The sequence below is a fragment of the Papio anubis genome, chromosome 10 (assembly GCF_008728515.1).
Source record: "Papio anubis isolate 15944 chromosome 10, Panubis1.0, whole genome shotgun sequence".
Taxonomy (NCBI): Eukaryota; Metazoa; Chordata; class Mammalia; order Primates; family Cercopithecidae; genus Papio; species Papio anubis.
This window is the reverse complement of record NC_044985.1, coordinates 106,424,556-106,446,875: the sequence shown is the minus strand read 5'-3', so window position 1 is coordinate 106,446,875 and position 22,320 is coordinate 106,424,556. Positions and strand designations below refer to the sequence as shown.

General features: G+C 37.4%; 1 protein-coding gene across 1 annotated transcript in view; it reads left to right on the top strand.

The window, feature by feature from the left end:
• The window catches only part of FARSB (phenylalanyl-tRNA synthetase subunit beta), an 80,901-nt gene that overhangs the window by 6,824 nt on the left and 51,757 nt on the right, over positions 1–22,320 (top strand). Inside the window, exons 2-10 of the mRNA XM_003908000.4 lie at positions 1,025–1,080; positions 4,587–4,741; positions 6,652–6,721; positions 7,609–7,724; positions 12,445–12,595; positions 13,688–13,796; positions 15,597–15,667; positions 17,081–17,142; positions 18,369–18,420. Of these exons, the coding sequence (XP_003908049.1) occupies positions 1,025–1,080; positions 4,587–4,741; positions 6,652–6,721; positions 7,609–7,724; positions 12,445–12,595; positions 13,688–13,796; positions 15,597–15,667; positions 17,081–17,142; positions 18,369–18,420 (842 nt within the window). The remainder of the gene's footprint in view (positions 1–1,024; positions 1,081–4,586; positions 4,742–6,651; positions 6,722–7,608; positions 7,725–12,444; positions 12,596–13,687; positions 13,797–15,596; positions 15,668–17,080; positions 17,143–18,368; positions 18,421–22,320) is intronic.

Genomic DNA, 22,320 nt, shown 5'->3' with positions numbered 1-22,320 from the left:
CACCTTTTGGTAATATGAGAACCCTGAAAAGCTAAACAGTAGGATATAATATTAAAATAAGGAAGAGAACTTATTTTACTTATTGCTCATAAACTATTAATTATTGTAGACTCACTATGTCTCAGGGTACTATGCCAGGTCCATTTTATGCATTATCATTTAAATCTTTCCAATAGTACCATGCCATAATGGCTGTGAAATACCATCTTATAGATGACGCAGCTATAATGTTGACATGAGATACCAAGAAAGTTTACATAAGGTGCCAAGCTCTCAGATCTAATAACTGGGATAGAATTCAAACTGATTGACTTGTCTTCAAAGCCAAAAGTGTCAGGCCGCCTCAGACCAGTTTACATAATAGGACTTACGTGACATTCTGTTGTGTGAGATCTGTGATTTGGAGCCTGCTTTATATCTGATCTCTACTTAACAGGTGTTTTTTTTTTTTTCTATGTATATGCAAACTTCCCAGTGCAAGTAACCTAAACTACAGTTGATATTAACATAGGTTAATCAAGCCTTTAATTGTTTTTTCTTTTTTTAATCTTAAACTTTTTTGGCCCAGCTTTTTTTTTTTTTTTTTAATTTTTTGGTACAGAGTTTCGCTCTTGTCGCCCAGGCTGGAGGGCAATGGCATGATCTTGGCTCGCTGCAACCTCCGCCTCCCAGGTTCAAGCAATTCTCCTGCCTCAGCCTCCCAAGTAGCTGGGATTACAGGCATGTGCCACCATGCCTGACTAATTTTGTATTTTTAGTAGAGACAGGGTTTCACCATGTTGGCCAGGCTGGTTTCAAACTCCTGACCTCAGGTGATTCACCCACATCGGCCTCCCAAAGTGCTGGGATTATAGGTGTGAGCCACCACACCTGGCCTGTTTGTTTTTAAATGATGAACATGATGCCTGATATTTAGTAGTATGGTTGGTGTAAAGCAATTAATAATAAGAAAATGCAATTTGTATGTAGTTTTCATTTATGCTGAACGAAGTAAAATTAACCATCTCCTTTTTTATTTTCCTAGCTGACGAAGAATTTGACGAACTATGTTTTGAATTTGGTCTGGAACTTGATGAAATTGTATGTATTGGATATTTGTCTATTTTTCAAAGATTGTGTGCATAAGCTTATTTTTCAGGGGTGTGCTATATTTCATCTTTGTTACTTATAGTTACACTAAGATGATAACATTTGGGGGCCATGATTTCTGTGTTCAGAGGGCTAAGCTCCAGTTCTGTCTGTTGCCTTGACTAAAATCTCAAAAGGGGTTCATGCCTTATTCCATCTACAGTCACCTTGTTATCAGACTCATGCTGTGGAAATTGAGAGAATGTGTTAGATAACCCCAGTATGAAAGTAAGCTCCCTCCTTTGACAAATTAATCACAGAAAGGGACCAAGAAGCAGTAGAAATGTTGCTTCAACCAGAGTTGCCCTGCCTCCTTCTCCTCTAGCGCCTCCTCCTTCACCTCCTCTGCCCTATCGCCTTCCTCCATGCCTCTTCAACCGGCACCAATGCATTACTATACACTGATCTTGTAAGATGAGCTCATAGTTTTTAAGGTCTTGCTTATAAAAATGAGGAAGTATTTTCTTTGACTTTTGATTGTATAATGATTAAAATATTTTTAAAAATTAAGTCTGGGCTATACATTTTAATATTGTTAACAGTGATTATCTATTAAGGACATACTTTAATTTAAAAAATACTTTTGTGGTAGTTAGTGTTATTTTTTTCCTAAGCCTTCTATCTTCACCTATTCAGTGTTTTTATAACACTACCTTAGGTGTAAAGTTAAAAAATCTTCAGGCTAAAAAATTGCACATTGTCTTACCTTATTTTTCCTGCTGCCTTACTAATGTTACAGAAAGATCATCTTTATACTAATCAATATTTGTATACTTGAGAAATTGGCTGAGATTTCTGTAGTTTATAAGTTACTATTAGTAATTTTACTACACCTCAGAATTATGTGTGAAGTTATGTGATATCTAAGAGTGTTGGACTGGATGTTAGATAATTTGAGTTCTAGTTCTAACATTTACTAGCTGTGTAACTGTGGATACTTACTTTGCCTGTCTGGACCCTACAGTCCAGACGAGTCTCTCTGGGCCTCCTTTTCACTTGTGAAATAAGGGGTTTGGATTATATGATCTTTATGGTTTTCTTTTTTGACTCTGAAATTTATGTGGTTTTTAAATTTCTGTAAGATTTTTGTCAGGTAGCACTGACAAATCTTACATATGGTCATTTTATGAGTTGAGATGCTGAAACTAAAGAAGCTGAAAGCTTCTGTGTCTCTTTTTTTTTTTTTTGCAAAGGAGTTAGATCTTTTTTTACAGCAGTTCCTCCTTATCCACAGTTTTTTGCTTCCACAGTTTTAGTTACCTGCAGCAAACTGTGGTTTGAAAATAGGTGAGTATAGTACAATAAGAAATTCTGAGACAGAGACTGCATTCACATAACTCTTATTATAGTATATTATTTTAATTGTTCTATTTTTTTTTTATTAGTTGTTAATCTCTTACTGTGCCTAATTTATAAATTAAACTTTCTCATAGGTATGTGTGTATGTATAGGAAGAAACATGGTATATGTAACATTTAGTCCTCTCCAAGGTTTCAGGCATCCACTGGGGAGCTTGCAACATATCCCCTGTGGATAAGGGGGTGCTGCTGAAAAATGAATGCAGATGCCTTCATTTCTCTGGTTGTTGTATTATCTTCTCTGTATAGAGATCCCTTCCGAGATCTGCCATCTCCTGGGAGGTGACTCAGCTTTCTTCACTATTTATTTATTTATGTATTTTTTTGAGACGGAGTCTTGCTCTGTCACCCGGGCTGGAGTGCAGTGGCCTGATCTCAGCTCACTGCAAGCTCTGCCTCCTGGGTTCACGCCATTCTCCTGCCTCAGCCTCCCGAGTAGCTAGGACTACAGGCGCCGCCACCGCGCCCGGCTAGTTTTTTGTATTTTGAGTAGAGACGGGGTTTCACCGTGTTAGCCAGGATGGTCTCGATCTCCTGACCTTGTGATCCGCCCGTCTCGGCCTCCCAAAGTGCTGGGATTACAGGCTTGAGCCACCGTGCCCAGCTTCTTCACTATTTAAACAGTAATTTTATTAACCCCTTTGATTGAACGTTGTTTAAACTCGAATTCTTCCTCTCCTCTTTTTGCCTCTTCCCCTTCTTTTCTTTTCCCCCTTTTTGCTCCTTCCTCCTCCTCTTCATTCTCTTGTTTTTCATTTTTCGTTTTCCCTAATTTTAAAAATTTGCCTTCTAAGTTCGAGATGCCCAAGGTAGATGTTTTTTGGAGCCCAGCCCCACCTTACACAGCCCCAGCATTGCATAGACTCCTGTGGTTCCTTGGGTGGGACTTTGGCACATAATACTCAGTGGCCAGAAGTGAATTCCTCTGTATACTGTGCAAATGTGGATATAATTCTTACTTTGGTCAAAAATTTGAACTACTTATATTGTGGCCGTGGGAGGGCATCATGTAAAACAAAAATCATTACATATTTTGATAGAAATCCATCAGTTATTTTAGCAGGTTGTTGGTGGAAATAGTAGGAATTCGGATTAAGTGGAGTTTCCAAATAATTAAAAGGTAACATTAACAATTGGAATATAACTTTTAATCATTTTGAGTGAAAATTTCTTACATCTATTTACAGTTCCCTGCTGTAGTAAACATAAGGAATGGAGTGTAACCTCTTTGCAGTGGTTATGTTTAAGACAGTCTGTTGCTCTGCTGTAGTGTGGTGGTTGAAATATTCTAAACTCTTTACCACTGCATTCACCGTGATTCTAGTGGTGTTTCTTCCGTCATCTCCCTCTTGGTTGCCTTAATTCTGCCTCACTATCCCTTTACTATCACTAATTTGCTTCCCATTGCACCTATTATCCCTTTTAATTTTCACCAGTGTCTGATGGTCTCTGAATATTTTTTGTTTTTACACTGTCCCTCTCATTGTCATGTGGACTTGGGTGCCCACAGGATTTAAATTTTAGAGTCATCCTATAAGAAGGTGTGTTTCTTTTATTTAGTGAATCATCTTTCTTTTACCCCTTTGACACTTTTGTTGTTACTTTTTGTACTTGGTGGTGTTTTCATTTTCTTTAGCTTGAGATGGGAAAACTTTTTCTGTAAAGGGCCAGATAGTAAATATTTTAGGCTTCGTAGGCTCTATAGTCTCTGTTTCAACTCAGCTATTGCAGTGTGTAAGTTGCAGTAGGTAATAGGTAAATGAATGGGTCTGTCTGTGTTCCAATAAATCTTTATCAAGTATCAGGTATGATTTGGCCAGCGGGCCATTGCTTGTGGACCTTTGTTTAGATGGATTTGTGCTGTTCTGGGGAGATTGAGGATGCCAGATATCCGAACTCAGTTAAAGTTGAAGTATTTTTCTGTCTGCTACGATTATAACACTTAATATTGTCATGTTGTTTTTGTCATGGATATAAAAATCCCGTGTTCTTGTAGAAAATATGTATAAAGTAGTTACTGCCTTATAGGGCTGACAACTTTTACTTTTTAAAGAGAATTTAAATTATTTAATTTTATCATTACTTTTTGGCTTGTTTTAGACATCTGAGAAGGAAATAATAAGTAAAGAACAAGGTAATGTAAAGGCAGCAGGAGCCTCTGATGTTGTTCTTTACAAAATTGACGTCCCTGCCAATAGATATGATCTCCTGTGTCTGGAAGGATTGGTTCGAGGACTTCAGGTCTTCAAAGAAAGGTAAGGAAATATGTTCCTTAAAGACTTTGCTAAGTTGGATTTTCTTTCTTTCCTTGTCGTTATTAGCAGCCGTGTTTAAATTTCTAGGAAAAAGCTTGTACAGGCACACAGCTTTAACTCTCAGCAGAGGGTCGATTTGAGGATTAGATTCATGTAGATTGTAGCCATTTGAAAATTTCCATGAAAATTTGAGTCATAGCCATTCATTTTTGGGAGCATATTTTAAAACTGGTAGTTAATGCTTTTATGGCATCTTGAAAAATTCTTTAGCAGGTGTGTGTGATTTCCCTCCATCATCTAATTGGAATGAGTAGTTTGCTAGATGTGTTAAAGGTTAAGAGGAAATGGAGAGCTGGCAATACCCTTACATTATGAGTTCTAAGGAACCTCAGGAGTGAAGCCTCCTAACTGGAAAACCAAAGACCTTATGACGGTTCCGTGATCTTGAGCAAGTTAGTTGGCTGCTCTAGTTTCAATTTCCTAATCTATAATGAAGAAGATTTATAAGGCCCCTTCCAACTTTTCATTTAATAAAGATAGAGGGGCTGGACAACGTGCCTGTAATCCCAGCACTTCAGGAGGCCGAGGCTGGTGGATCACTTGAGGTCAGGAGTTCAAGACCAGCCTGGCCAACATGGTGAAACCCTATCTCTACTAAAAATACAAAAATTAGCTGGGTATAGTGGCGTGCACCTGTAATCCCAGCTACTCAGGAGGCTGAGGCACGAGAATTGCTTGAACCCAGGAGGTGGAGGTTGCAGTGAGTTGAGATTTGCGCCACTGCACTCCAGCTTGGGCAGCAGAGGGAGACTCCATTTCAAAAAAAAAAAAGCTAGAGGGTAGCGAATATATAAAGTGAAAAAAATAATAGCTATTAAAAATTAATTGTTTTTGTTTTTGATTACTTCTACGTTATCTGGTCATCTGCAAAAGAATAAGAGTTCTAACTGATGGGCTAGATTCTGAAATTGTGAGGATTTAGGTGAGTGATGGGTATTGGTGAAATGATAATTAGGCATTAGGTTAAGGATGTTTAAAATTTTGGAGTTGACCCGGTTGGTTTCCTGCAGGACAGTCAGATGCTTTTATTTTAGGATCAAGGATAACTTGTAAGAGTTCATTTCCCAACCCTACCCAATGAGAATCTGTATTTTTACCAGTCACCTTGTGATTTTTATGATCAGACAGAATTAGGAAAGCAACTTAAAATGTTTTCTACTTAAAGTGAGTCCATGGACCAGTAGCATCTGAATCACCTGAGAACTTACTAGAAATGCAGTCTTAGTTGCCACCCAACACCTATTAATCAGAATCTGTGGTTTAACAAACTTCCCAGTTAATTGTAAGCACATTGAAATTTGAGAAGCACTGCCTTAAAACAGTAGTTCCCAACTTCTCCCTATAAGGGTTCCCTAGAGATGCCTTCAAATTGCACCATTTACCAAATCTTTGTCTTGACTTATTTTATCATCTGGTAATAGTAGGTCCAGATGGAACCAGGGAATCTGTATTTTCCATAAGCTCTGTTTTTTCCTGGAAGCTCAGAATCTCATGGTTAGAATAACTATCATAACTTAAAGGTTATCTGATCTAGTCTCTCAGCTGATGTTGAAATGCTCCTTAAACAATTGCTCAGTTAACGGTTTGTAGCTTCTGCTGGGATGCTAGCGATAGGAAATACATTACTGTGAAGCATCTTATGTCATTTTTGGACAACTTTAAATGTTAAAAAGTTTGTTAGTTTTTATTTATTTTATTTTTTTTTATTTTTAGTGTTCAGCCAAAATTTGACTTGCTATAACTCAACCCATTGCCCTAATTCATTTTGTATACTTCCCATATACAGCATAGAATTATTTTATGTAATGTCTTGATTAATTATGAGTAAATTCATTTAAATATTATTTTAGGATAAAGGCTCCAGTGTATAAACGGGTAATGCCTGATGGAAAAATCCAGAAATTGATTATCACAGAAGAGGTAATAAGGATAAATTCTTATTTTTCCTTAAAATATTTTCTTTTGTATATGTCTGTATAAGGTGGGGAGGAAAAAGAAACAAGACTTACTCTTTTTTGAGACAGGGTCTGGTTCCGTTGCCCAGGCAGGAGTGCAGTGGTGCAGTCTTGGCTCACTGCAACCTCTGCTTCTCAGGCTCAAGTGATCCTCCCACCTCAGCCTCCTGAGTAGTTGGGAGTACAGGTACATGCCACCACACCCAGCTAATTTTTTGTATTTTTTAGAAATGGGGTTTCATCATGTTGTCCAGGCTGGTCTTAAATTCCTGAGCTCAAAGGATCCTTCCTCTGCAGCCCCCTAAAGTGCTGGGATTACAGGTGTGAGCCTCTGTGCCTGGCCCAAAGCTTACCCTTCTAAAAAATGTGATTTTCTTTGATCATTTACTAAAATGAGTATATACTTAGTCACTACCTCTTAAAAAAATTTTTTTAACCTAGGAATGAAAAAGAACAAGCCTTTGCTTTCCATAAATAGTTTTGGATAATAATATCTAATGCATGTTTAAAACACATTTGAGATATAATTGTTTAAATTGTGGAATGTTAATGAAATTTTAAAAGATTTTAAACTTTTCGGAGGGGTGGTTTTGGTAAAAATATGAATTATGAGCAAACTTTTTCTCGATTATTTAATACATTTTCAGAAATCTTAACTGAAATATAAATTCTGTGAAGGTAGTGACTTTGTCTCTAGTTTACCACTTTATTACTTGTTGACTGAATAAATTAATACATACTTGTTTGAATGGAAATATATGCCATGGCAAGAGTGCAGCTGCCTTCCTATTACAAGATATTACAAAGAAAAACCTTACTGTTTGCTATCTCTAATGATATTATGAATTTCAGACAGCTAAGATACGTCCTTTTGCGGTAGCAGCAGTTCTCCGTAATATAAAGTTTACTAAAGATCGATATGATAGCTTCATTGAACTTCAGGAAAAATTACATCAGAATATTTGCAGGTTTGTGGTTGCATTTTCTTTCTTCCTTGTCTTCCTCTTTCCCTCTGCCTCCCTATCTCCTTTCCATCCTGATCCCTCACCCTCTTCTCTCTTGCCACTTCTGCCCTCTTTCTATCTCTCCTTCCTTTCTTCCTCTGCAGATTTTTCACAAAGCATTTCTGAATTAATAGTATGTGACAGATTGTGAGGATTTAACTTGGCTTTACCAAATACCTGTTACTGCTTGTAAATGGCATATGCATGAAGAAACAGAAGGTATATTTTGAATATTGTATAGAGAAGAATTATCTAGTCCTAGAGACTTCCCTGCTTTTTGTTGTTGTTTTGGTTCAGATCAGCAGTGGATTATACTACTAAGTATAAACCATGATAATGAAGTACGATATATCATTTTTAAAATGGAAATAAAATTTTGGCTTATTCTCACTTTTTGAGTGAGAATAATTATAAATTGACAGAACTTGAGTTTAAGTGACTAAATTTTATTTATTCGGTCTTTACATTACTATGCATAATTTCCTGCACAGCTCCCTTTAGGGCAATGATCTTCAAACCTATATAATTTCTGAACTCCTAAAGGTCGGTGAAGGTAACAATGGTAATCCTTGAACTCATTTAAGTATTTCAGAATCCTAATGGAAACTATACACTTACTGATGATGACAAACCTCAGACTTCAGCTAACATATTAAGCTTATTTGTGTTGGTTCTGAAATAGGTCAACATAAGTTACTGCATGTCGATACAAAGGTATGATTAATAGTTATATATGTCTCAAATAAAAATAGAAAAAGAATTTTTACTTTTTTATTTTTTTGTGTGTGAGATCTGCTGCAATTATTTGCTAATAATTGTAGTTTAGTAAACTATAGAGCCTAGGAGGGGTTTATGTGTATGGGATGGGCTAGGGACGGGATAGAGGGAGAACTATAGACATTTTCTGCTATGATGAAAAACATCTTTGTGCATGTGGTAGAAGCAACACTTTTTTTCAGATTCCAAATAACGTTTATTCCCAGTCCTTTTATATGGAAGAGTTTATATTTCAGCTTGCTAATATGTCATTATTAAGCAAAACAATAACAATTTAAATATAATTTCAAAATTAAGAACAAAATACAAGATTTCTGACAAGTATAGGTGTAACTTAAGTGGCTGAGCTAGATTATCTGCTCTGGCTCTATTATCTTTTTTATTTTAAGAAGCTATTTTAATCTAAACAGACATTGTCTTAATTTAACTTTAAGCTCTGTTTTATTTGGTATTTCTGGAAATCATGAGCTTTTTCTAAGGGGAAGAGAATTGAACACATCCTAATACTTTGGTGTGCCAGAGTTCTTTTCTGTCAGTAAATCCTAATTAACCTCTTTAATGAGCTTTGGAAGTTTATGTATTTCAAGGAATATATTGATATTGTCTAAGTTATTAAATTTATTGACAAAGTTGTTCATAATATTTCCTTATTATCCTTTTAATATCTGTGGTATCTGTAGTGATGTCACCTCTTTCATTTCTCTGTCTTCTCTCTTTTTTTTCCTTTGATCAGTGTGGCTAGAGGTTTATCAGTTTTATTGATCTTTTTCTTTGTTTGTTTGTTTGTTTGTTTTGAGACAGGGTTTTGCTCTGTTGTCCAGGCTGGAGTCCAGTGGCATGATCATCTCATTGTAACCTCAAAACTCCTGTGCTCAAGTGATCCTCCTGCCTCAGCCTCCTAAGTAGCTGGAACTACAAGCATGAGCCACCACACCCGGCTAATTTTTTAATTTTTTGTAGAGATACGGGTCTTGCTTTGTTGTCCAGGCTGGCCTTACAGGCTTTAAGTGATCCTCCTGTCTCAGCCTCCCAAAGTCCTGGGGTTACAGGCGTGAACCACTCATTTTATTGACCTTTCAGAGAATGAACTTTTGGTTTCATTGATTCTTCTCTTATTTTTTTCCTCTATTTTTATTGATTAAGCTTCTTTCTTAGGCTAATTAGTCCCTACTGCTGAGGCAAGACCCTTTTGCCTACTGTATCCATTGCTACATGAGCAGTGAAGTTTTAGTCTGTGTGAACATGGAGCACTGTTTCCTCTGATTCCCTTGAGTACTTCTTTCCTGGCCTTGGGTAGTTTTCTCAGCTGCATGTTCTGATCAATACTGAGCTCACCAGTACTTGAGTGGGACCCTCTGCATATCTTCAGAGTTCTCTCTGTGTGTAGCTCTCTGCTTTTCTCCGGTACTCTGCCCACCTTGGCCTCCCAAACTCTCAGCTATGTCTCTTGCTCTCAGAGTCTCCTGGGCTCCACTGGGCCCTCTTTCCTGCCCTATAGTCAGGGCTCATCTCACTTGTTTACTGTGTCTCAGGGATTGCTGCCCTTCATTGCCTGCTGTTAGGTGCCATAAAAACTATTGCTCGGTACATTTTGCTCTTCGGTTGTTTCAGGCAAGAGTAAATCTAGTGTGTTACTCTGTCTTGGCTTGAAGTACCTAGTGAGTCTTATACTTCAGTTATTTTACTTTTCATCTCTGCAATCCACTGCCTTTAAAAAAAATAGTTCCTTCTTTTCTGCAGATATTTCCTCATCTATTTATTATGTGTATGTTCTTCCATAATTCTTGAACATTTTTTAGTAGCGGCTTTAAAATCTGTGTGGCAGTATCAGAATCTGGGGCATCTTAGTGTTGGTTTCTATAGACTGGTTTTGTCTGGAGTAAGAGTCATGTGTTCCATATTTCTTCTCATGTCCGTTGCCTTTTGATGCATATAGAATATCATATTAGGGAAGAGTCTTGACTTTGCTGTGTTTCTCTGAAGAGTGGTTTTTGTTCTTTCAGGCAAATACTTGAATACTTAGCTAGATTCAGACTCGGCAGTGGTTCAGTTTTCCGCTCAGTTCTTTCAGCTTTCAGTTGCTGCTCTTTTATAGCAGGACTTTGAAATTTTTACCATTATGTTAGATAAAATCTTGATTTCTGAATATTTTTGGTTTTTTCATATCTTACTATATTTGGAGTGTTAATCTTTTTCCTGTACATATGTTGTAAACCTTTTTTGTGTTTTTTGACTTTTGGTTTCTTGTGGACATGTAAGGTTTTAAATTTGGGTATAGTTATCAGTCTTTTTGTATGACTTTTAGATTTTATGACCTACTTAAGAAGCAGTGTCCTGTAATTTTAAGCACATTCTTCTATATTTTCTTATCTTTTTGTTTTGTTTTGTTTTGTTTTTGAGACAGGGTCTCACCCTGTTGCCCAGGCTGGACTACAGTGGTGCAATCACAGCTCACTATAGCCTTGACCTCCCTGGCTCAAGTGATTCTCCTACCTCAGCCTCCCAAGTGGCTGAGACCACAAGTGTGTGGCACCATAGCCAGCTAATTTTTATATTTTTTGTGGAGTTGGGGGTCTCACCATGTTGCCCAGGCTGGTCTTGAACTCTTGGGCTCAAGCAGTCTTCCTGCCTTGGCCTCCTAAAGTGTTGAGATTTCAGGCATGAGCCACCCCACCTGGCCTCTATATTTCCTTGGAATAATTTTTATGGTGTCTTTTGTATGTGTGCCTGTATGTTTGTCTTTTGCTTTTCAAAATGCTTAGGTCTTTGATTCATCTGGAATTATGTTTTTTTGGTTGCTGATTTGAAGTTGAAATTTTGGTGATGTTTTGAGGTGCTGTTTTAGGATTAAGGGACCAATATTAACATCTAAGAAAACAGACTTTCTTACCTGTGCATTTGTCAATTATTTATTTACCTACATTTATTGAACCATGTATATTTTATCCTGTGATAGTTCTGGGTTTATTATCTTCTGTAAGCATATGAGTAATTGAGTAAAGTAACACTCCCTTATTGCCTGTTAACATTTCTTTTCAACCCTGTTTATTAAAGTTCTAGTTCACCAGTCCTGCAGTCCTGGAAGTTGACTAAAATTTAATATTAAGCATTTTAAACTAGTGCACATACTTTTTAAACTAAAGTATGTTAAGAACACAAATTTTGACCAAGTTCCTCTTTTCAAATTGACTGTTAGAAAGCCAAACTTGTGACCTTTCCTGGTAAGACTTAGGCTTTTAGATTCTAATTCAGAATTAACATTTCCTGGCTCAGTTTTACATCCCTACTTCTATTTCTTTCTCTCCTATTTTGTATCTTGCTGTAATTTCCTAAAATTACCTTAAATCCTTTGTGGATAAACTGTAGAACAAGTGAAATGAATACCTTCGGAACTTTCCTTATACATTAAAGTAAACTTGAACTGTAATTCAGAGCTCTTAAAATTAAATTTTTTCCACAACTAAAGTAATGCAGCTATGTGATAAAATTTAGGAAAACATAGAAAAGCCAAAAACCCCACAATTTGGTAGTTCATTCTAATTTATTAAAACATGTTTACTTGAGTATATCAAGAAGAAATAGGTTAAAAGAGGTAAAGGAAATGCTAACTTTGAAGATATCTTAGAAACAGCATTTGGGAAAACATAATGGCAAGGAATTTTCTTCAGCTCCTGAAATCATGTGTTTCATGTAGTTTTGTGATTTCTCAGTACTCTTAACGGTTGTGAGAATTTGTTCATTATATGCCACTAATGATGCCATGTAGTAGCAATATGCTGTTTCAGGGAAGTATCTGAAATAATTTAAAAAAATATGTAGTCTATGTTTATGTGCTTTAGAATATTCAAATCTGTCTCATTCTCCTTTCCTTTCCTCCCTCCTTCTCCCTCACCCTCTCCACAATTAGGAAAAGAGCATTGGTTGCTATTGGCACCCATGATTTGGACACTTTGTCAGGCCCATTTACTTATACTGCAAAGCGTCCTTCAGATATTAAATTCAAGCCTCTAAATAAGACCAAGGAGTATACAGCCTGTGAACTGATGAACATATACAAGGTAAATATTCTTTTTGATTATGCAGCAGCTTTGCAAAAATCATGAAATTCCATCAAAGTCAAGCCTTGCAACTAGGGAAATGTAATGAATACTTTAAAAAAATTGCAGTGTCTGGGCTCCAACCTAGAGATAGTGATTCATCTGATCTAGAGTGAGACCTGAACATAGTTTTATTTTATTTATTGTTACATTTTTAACCTCTGATATGATTTCAGTGTACTGCTAGGATTGAGAACCACTGAAGTAGACCGTACCACATTGTAATCTGCAGTTGAAACTCATGCAAGTCTAAAGAACAGCAAGACTTAGCTAGTGTTTTTTGTGGGAAATACTGTTACAAGCTGTCTATCTCCCATTATTTAGAAGTCCAGCAGCGAAAATGAATTCAGTAGTCACTTTGGATTGTATTTAACAAGTAGAAAAAATAGTTGTCATTTAGAAAAAGCAGTGTCATCCTTGCCCTGATTTGCAAGTGACTTCTTCCGATTTATCTAAATAGTTTTGTCATGGTTTATGTTTCCTTTGAAATGATTCAGGCATACCAGTGCAAATCTGTTTTCATTCTCGAGAAATGACTCAATTATGTGCACTGAATATTGGAATATTAATTTATATTAGAAAATCTTATAAATTTAGAACTTTCTTTAATTTGGGTCTGTTTTATGTTTTTCTGACTTTTCCCCTCCTTTATTTTTTATTTTATTTTATTTTATTTTTTTTTGAGATTAAGTCTCTCTCTTGTTGCCCAGGGTGGAGTGCAATAGCGCAATTTCAGCTCACCACAACCTCCACCTCCTTGGTTCAGGTGATTCTCCTGCCTCAGCCTTCCGAGTAGCTGGGATTACAGACATGTGCCACCATGCCCAGCTAATTTTGTATTTTTAGCAGAGATGGAGTTTCTCCATGTTGGTCAGGCTGGTCTTGAACTCCTGACCTCAGGTGATCCAGCCGCCTCAGACTCCCAAAGTGCTGGGATTACAGGCATGAGCCACCATGCCTGGCATTCCTTTCTTTTTTAATATTAGGTCAGTATGTAAACTATAGTGATAGAAATTAAAAAAACTAATTTTATTTGACTTAATTTGTTTTCAGACTGATAATCACCTTAAACATTATTTACATATCATTGAAAACAAACCCCTGTATCCAGTTATCTATGATAGCAATGGTGTCGTCCTTTCAATGCCTCCCATCATCAATGGTGAGTTATTTTATAAGCATCACAGATCTTTGCTGTTTCTTTTTAATCTTCAACATTTCTCTAGAATTCTCAATAGACTTGGCTAAATCAAATTCAAATAACTCATAATCTGAGTATCTCAGGTCTTTTGTAGATTCTTTTTTTTTTTTTTTTTTTTTTTTTTGAGACGGAGTCTCGCTCTGTAGCCCAGGCTGGAGTGCAGTGGCCGGATCTCAGCTCACTGCAAGCTCCGCCTCCCGGGTTCACGCCATTCTCCGGCCTCAGCCTCCCAAGTAGCTGGGACTACAGGCGCTGCCACCTCGCCTGGCTATTTTTTGTATTTCTTAGTAGAGACGGGGTTTCACCGTGTTAGCCAGGATGGTCTCGATCTCCTGACCTCGTGATCCGCCCATCTTGGCCTCCCAAAGTGCTGGGATTACAGGCTTGAGCCACCTCGCCCGGCTTCTTTTGTAGATTCTAATCATTCTTTTCATTCATTTATTCAACAACATTTTACTGGTGATTCTTATGTAATTTATAATATGTTCATACACTTATAAATATTTTCTGATGCTAGGCTTTGGGTTCTGTTATATTTCTCCCAAGGTTATTGATGTTTTGGTTTTAGCAGGTAATTCACTTGGTTAAACTCAAAGTCAAACTTTGTCATGTCTGTTTTTTTTCTTTTGTGTGTGTTTTTTTTTAAATTTTGAGACAGGCTCTTGCTCTGTCACTCAGGCTGGAGTGCAGTGGTGCAGTCATGGCTCAGTGCAACCTTAAACTCCTGGGCTGAAGCGATTCTCCCACCTTGGCCTCCCAAAGCCCTGGGATTATAGATGTGAGCTGCCATGCCTAGCCTTGCCTAGTTATATAGTTAAACGAAAGCTTTTAATTTAAATTTTGCCCTCTTAATTCCTTTCTGAAGGCTATTTTTATGAGACAGTTTGAATGTATTTACAAAATTTAATGATGTCTGAGACATAGATGTTTGCCTTTCTGGAGGTAAGAAGGAGGCTTAGCTGATTTGCTATGAGAAGAAGAAGCTTCTTCTCGAGATCTTGGACCCTAGCAGTTACAGCAGTTAAGAACATGGGCCCCAGAGTTAACCAGATCTAGACCCAAATCCTAGCCTTGCTGCTCATGATCATGGTCAAATAATTTAATCTCTCTAAACTTAGTTTCTTGCCAGCAATTACATCATGGGGTTGTGGTAAAGATTAGAGGAGACAACCTGTGTTAAGTGCTTGACATAGCACCTGACACATTGTATGCATTCAGTAAAGGCCTGTTAATTATTTTATTTTTACTCTTCAACTTGCAGTGGGAGCTTTAAATAAAAATTGTTTTTCCCTTTGCTCTTAAGGTGTTAGGTTTTTTTTTGTTGTTGTTTTTTGTTTTTTTGAGACAGAGATTTGCTCTTGTTGCCCAGGCTGGAATGCCATTGCACCATGTCGTGCCATTGCACCATCTCAGCTCACCGCTACCTCTGCCTCCTGGGTTCAAGTGATTCTCCTGCCTCAGCCTCCCAAGTAGCTGGGATTACAGGCATGTGCCACCATGCCTGGCTAATTTTGTATTTTTAGTAGAGAAGGGGTTTCTCTGTGTTGGTCAGGCTGGTCTTGAACTCCTAACCTCAGGTGATCTGCCCAACTCGGCCTCCCAAAGTGCTGGGATTACAGGTGTGAGCCACCGTCCCTGGCCAAGGTGTTAGTTTTTAATATGTTTTACATTTAAAATGTAGTTTCTGTTTTGTTGAGCTTAATAGTGCACTTCTATTTCTAAAACTAGTTATTCTGTTGCTTTGTTTTGTGTTCATTGCAGGGGATCATTCCAGAATAACGGTAAATACTAGAAATATTTTTATTGAATGCACGGGAACTGACTTTACTAAGGTAAATAAAACTTTTACTCAATTTTTGTATGATCAGATGGGATACATTTTATTTCCAGATCAAGACTAAATGGCTAAAATTTAAAATATGTGCATTTTGTAGGTGGGAACATATTTTAGAAATTTAGACAATTAAAAAGATAGAGATATTCTACACTTTGGTTATGGTGCTTTCATTAATTCGACAGATGTTTAGTGAACACCAAGTATCTTTCCAGTGCCAGGAATTTAATAATGAGTTACATGTTTCTTCACATGAAAGAACTCCTGCTGGGAGAGTTAGTCATGTACATAACTATAAAACACAACATGGAATGAGTACTGTAGGGAGATCCATATAAATTGTTTATCTAGTTGACTTAATTTGTATGTGGAGTAATTTGGTAAAAAAAAAAAAAAAAGAAAAGAAAAATGAACTGGGTTGAAGAAGCTTTGTTTAGTAAATTGATAAATGGTTTATGCACACAGAATTATCTAGACTATAATTCTACACCCACTTTTAGTCAGTTCATCTATTGGATTGGATTGCTATGAAAGCTTTTCTATGACATATGACTTCTTTACATATGTTAAATGAGGTGGCAGTTAAAGAATTTAAGAAAGGTAACCTCAAATGGCAGGAGAAGGCTGGAGTATAGAAATAGGGCAAATAAATGGTATTCATGTACATCTTATAGGATTAGAGACCATTGTAAGGTATTTCATTTATAACTTTTATGTACTCCTTGCCTTCAGAAATATTGTCAGGGTAATACAGCTTTAATATCAATTTTAAAAAAAAATTTAATTCATGCATTTACAGACCTTGAATGTCTTTGCTGAAGCCTGTATATATAGGAGTGAAATATATATATAAGAGTAAAGCATATATTCCAATAAGGTCACTGTATTTTTTTTCTAAGAATTTTTTTTGAAATAGATAGATATTTAACAAATCTATATGATCTTTACTACATGCCAATGTATTTAATCTTCATAAGAACCAGACAAGATAGGAGCTTTCATTATCTCCTTAACAGGTTAGAAAAGTGGCTTGCCCAATGTCATACTGCTAGTAAGTGCTAGCGAGGATTCAAGCAGTCTGGCTTCAGAGACTTAGGAGATTGTTAAGATTTATTCCAGTAATTAGCCATTTGTCTCTGTTGAAGCCCAGTGAACCTGAGGTTGGGGGTAGTGGGGGAACGAAACGATTTGTCTCAGTCATGGATTATAACTGTCAGAGAACTGCATAAACGCAGAACACCTGAAGATAAGGCGAGACCTACTCTTGCTTTTATTCCACTTCCTTTCTTAAAATGTATATGTAAAGGTCCGTTAGATGTTTGGGGACACAATTATATTAAATATTTATTCATTTCCATCTGAGTGAAGAGAATATAGATTACTATAATACTTGCTTTTCTTTTCTTTGCAGGCAAAAATAGTTCTTGATATTATTGTCACCATGTTCAGTGAATACTGTGAGAATCAATTTACGTAAGTTCATCCAGCACCTTTATTGATGGCCCATTGTTCTGAAGGCAAGGCTTTGCGCTAAATATAAAGATAGGCCAGGTGCGGTGGCTCACACCTATAATCCCAGCACTTTGGGAGGCTGAGGCGGGAGGACTGCTTGAGCCCCAGAGTTCAAGACCAGCCTGGGCAACATAGGAAGACACCATATCTACAAAAAATTAAAAAATTGCTTGAGTTTGGTGGCTTGCTCCTGTGGTTCCAGCTATTGGGGAGACTGAGACAGCAGGATTGCTTGATTCTGGGAGGTCAAGGCTGCTGTGAGCTATGTTTGTGCCACTGCACTCGAGACTGGATCATAGAACGAGACACTGTCTTAAAAAAAAATGAATGAATAAACAAATAAATATAAAGATTAAAAATGTGGTTCCTGTAACTAGAACATATAATCTGTTCAGGGAGATAAGACATATGCATAAATATTGGATAAAGTCATAAGCGTTAAGTACTTTAAAAAGTTTCGGTGATATTCTGGCTGTTTGTAAGGGCAAGTTATTGCCAGCTGATACAATCTGAGAAGGCTTCATGGAGGCAACGAAATTTAAGCTGTGTTTGGGGATCACTGGATTTGAGAATATATAGTTGGAAGAACAGCAAAAGAACGGCTAGAGGTAGAGAGGCATATGTAAGAGCAAAGCATGTATCCCATATCGGTAAGATTACTGTATTTTTTCCAAAGCATATTTTTAGTTTAAAAAGCTATTTAACAAATCTATATGATCCTTAGTACTAGCATCGTAGTTTATTCTAGAATATTAATAGAATTGAAAACAAATATATAACTGTAGAAAGCGTGATTGAAATTATATGGGCAGTATCAGGTTTTTTTTCAATTGATTTTCATTTCATTGATTCTGTCAGTTTTATTGTGTAACACACTGCCCTGGTAAAGCCTAGAATGTGTGTGTCAATATTGGCAAGGAGTCCCCGTAGGATGCATGCTTTGCAGTACTGGGAAATAAACCTTTCAAGGAAGTGGTGCCTGAAAAGGACATTGGAGCCCTAGGAGATGAAACGGTAGAGTAATATTGTATATAGCAAGATCAATCCAAACAGTGTTGGAATGCGCTAGATGGAATATGTTGAGGCTGTAGTTGTAGCCCAAATGAAAGATTTGATAACCATACACATGTCTGTAATTTATGGCACATTTTTTTCTTAAGTATTTTATTTCTGACTTTTGTTTTCAGGGTCGAAGCTGCTGAGGTGGTTTTTCCTAATGGAAAATCATATACCTTTCCAGTAAGTGCTTAAGAAATGACTTCATGATTATGACAACAATACTAATAATAATGGCTATAGACCACTCATGTTCTGTCTGTCTATCTGTCCCCTACCTACCCACCCATGTGCCAGCTGCTATACTGTGTGCATTACATGGATTTAGTCCTCACAATCATCCTGTGAGGATAGGTGCTATTATTATGCTTTTTCCAGATGGAGTCCCTGAGACCTTGAGATGTTAAATACCTTGCTTATCATTTTTAAGTGGTAGAGCTAGAATCTAAATTCAGACAGTTTGACTGCAGTTGTCAACACACAACATTATACAACAACATTGTGTGGTCATAATTCCTCTGATTTATTCTCTATTAACTAATTAACTGAGTAGTTTTTTAAAAACATGTGTTTTTAATTGGCACATAATAATTGTACATATTTATGGGGTAGAGTGTGATGTTTCAATACATGTATATAATATGTAATGATCAAATCATGGTAGTTGGTATAGCCATCATATCAGACATTTACTGTTTTGTTGTGTTGGGAACATTCATAGTCTGCTCCTCTATATTTGAAAATAAACAATAAACTTTTGTTAATTATATTATAGCATCCTACAGTGCTGTAGAACAATAGAACTTATTAAATAAGTAATTTATAGTCTCACTCCTTTTAAGATTACTCAACCCTCCGAACATAGTCTGTTCACACTTGAATTAACAGTTGCTGAAGGCCATCACTGTAACTAATAAATAATTTCAAATGTATTATTAAGACTAATTGAGTAGTAAGCACACAGTTATTGCCAAGACATAAGATCTTGGTAAAAAATCTAAACCAGTATTATTCCTGGGGGGTTTTGTCCCCCTCACCCAAGTGACTTGACATAAAGATAACTGTTCTAAAACATAACAGTATCACAGTCACTTTGTGGTTCTCATACAATGAGAGCATTCTTTGATGAGCTTTTTCTTCCCCTTTGAATCTTTCACTATTCCCTTGTCATTTATGAAGTAAATCACAGCCTGAAATGGTTTCTGCTATTTAAATAGCTTTTACAGTAGATGAAACCTGCTAAGATCAAGACCTCCCCATTCCAGAAGACATTAACATTTAACATCATATTTTATTCTAAGCATTAATTATACTTCAAAATACACATATAACTGTATGAAGCATAACTGAAATCATATAGGCAATATTTTTAAAAGTTGATTCGGATTTAAGTATCTATTATAAGTTAGCTTTTGTTATTTAACAAACTACCCCCAAGACTTAGTGGCTTAAAACAACAACCATTTATTTATCTCATGATTCCCTTGGTCACTACAGTGGTTTTCCTGGTCTGAGCAAGTTTGGCTAATCTCTGCAGGGCTTACCCATATGTAGTCAGTTGACTGGTTGGCTAGCAACTGGATGATCTGGGATGGCCTCACTCATGTCTGCTTCTTGGCAGTGGGGTCAACAACTCCTGTGTCCCTCATCATACAGCAGGCTAGCTTGGGCTTTTTTACTTGGGGTTGCAGGGTTCCTAGCAGCAAGAGAGCATGCCCAGTGCCCAGGTGTTTTTCAAATATTATTCTGTTGGCCAAAGCCAGTCATGTGGCTAGATTTGATGGGTGGAGAAATAGATGCCATCTCCTGATTGGAAGATTGGCAGTATCACATTGCAAGGCCATGGATACAGAGAGGGGGGAAATTTGTGGCCATTTTTACAGTTTACGACAGTAGCAATTGGGATTAGCTGGAGATAGCTTTTTAGATGGTTTTAAAATTATGTCAGAGAGTTTCTTTTTCTTCTTCTTCTTTTTTTTGTTTGAGGAGTCTCGCTCTGTCACCCAGGCTGGAGTGCAGTGGCGCGATCTCGGCTCACTGCAAGCTCCGCCTCCCGGGGTCATGCCATTCTCCTGCCTCAGCCTCCCGAGTAGCTGGGACTACAGGTGCCCGTCACCACACCCAGCTAATTTTTTTTTGTATTTTTAGTTGAGACGGGGTTTCACCGTGTTAGCCAGGATGGTCTTGATCTCCTGACCTTGTGATCCGCCTGCCTCGGCCTCCCAAAGTGCTGGGATTACAGATGTGAGCCACCGCGCCCGACCTCTTTTTAATATGAAGATTTGTCAAGTGTTAATAAAAGTGATTGTATATTTTTGGGAAGAAAATGAGAAATATATTTTAATATTTGGTTCACTCTTCTCCTCATATGGATAATCCCTTAAAGTCATATATTTGTAATATAGAGATCTTTCATAAATTTGAAATGATGGGCTTTCTGAAAAGGAGTACTACATGAGTGTTTTGGCATTTGTTCATTTATTTCCTCCTAAACTTAAATTAGAACAGCTTTTCTTAGGGAAGGATCCTCTGGGGGAAACTGATTCTCTCTCACATGAAATAGCATCTTTTCTTAAACTCTTTGAAAGTTTTTTTTCTTGTGTTTTGTAATTTCATAGAAAAGTATAAAGTGTTTTTTTTTTTTTTTTTTTTTTTTTTTTTTTTGAGACAGTCTTGCCCTGTGCCCAGGCTGGAGTGCAGTGGCGCGCTGATCTGCGACTCACTGCAAGCTCTGCCCCCAGAGTTCCGCCATTCTCCTGCCTCAGCCTCCTGGGTAGCTGGGACTACAGGCGCCCGCCACCCGCCCGGCTAATTTTTTTGTATTTTTAGTAGAGGCGGGGTTTCACTGCTGTGTTAGCCAGGATAGTCTCGATCTCCTGATCTTGTGATCCATGCCTTGCCCGGCCTCCCAAAGTGCTGGGATTACAGGTGTGAGCCACCACGCCCAGAAAAGTATAAAGTTTTAAAGTAAGAGATCTAGAGGAGATAAGTTGTCAGTAGTCAGACAGACTAATGGTGTGTGCTTTGGAATTGGGTTGTCTTAATTTGTTTATTAATTCATTAATTTGTTCATTAGTTACTTTTTTTGGTTTGTTTGAGATGGAGTCTCGCTCTGTTACCCAGGCTGGGGTGCAGTGGCGCCGTCTCAGCTCACTGCAACCTCCACCTCCTGGGTTCAAGCGATTCTCCTGCCTCAGCCTCCCGAGTAGCTGGGATTACAGGCTCGTGCCACCACGCCCGGCTAGTTTTTGTATTTTTAGTAGAGATGGGGTTTTACTATGTTGGCCAGGCTGGTCTCGAACTCCTGACCTCAGGTGATCCACCTGCCTCGACCTCCCAAAGTGCTGAGATTACAGGCATGAGCCACCATGCCCAGCCATTTGTTACTACTTATATGCATGCATTCACTCATCAAATATATATACCAAATGCTTATTATCTGATAATCATTTTCTAAGCAGTGGGCATATAGCAACACTTGGACTTGGCAGTTTACTATTATGACCTGGAACTAGTTATTCACCTAAAATTCAAATTCCTTACCTGTCAAATGAGAATACTAATAGCATTTGTTGTGAGGATTAAGTAAGATTATCTTAAAAGTGTATCTTGTATTGTTCATCTCATAATAACTATTTAGTTCATAGTAACTATTGAGAAAAGTGACTTACTACTTTGTAATCTTCACCTTGTACCTCCCAAACCCTGCAGTGCTTTCTCATCACCTGGGGATTTTGAAAACGTGCAGATTGGGCTTCAGTAGCTCTGGTGCCACTGCCACTAGCTATCAAGACCTGCAGTCAGCCTTTCTCATGAGCACTTAGGTGATGCTGGTGCTCTGAGGTGCTCTTAGGTCTACTCTGAGGACTGCAGTTTGTGTAGCAAGGTTCTGGACCATTGCCCTTACTTGAATCAAAACAGGTCTTTAAATTTATGACCTTTTTGCTAGGGACATGTTATACTTTTGAGAGTAATTGAGTGATAAGAAATATTCATAAGGACATTTCCAAAGGTGTTGAAAAGCCTGGGTTTTTATGTGTGTGTGTTCTCACGTCACTAATATGGTGGAGTTACATGCTGTCT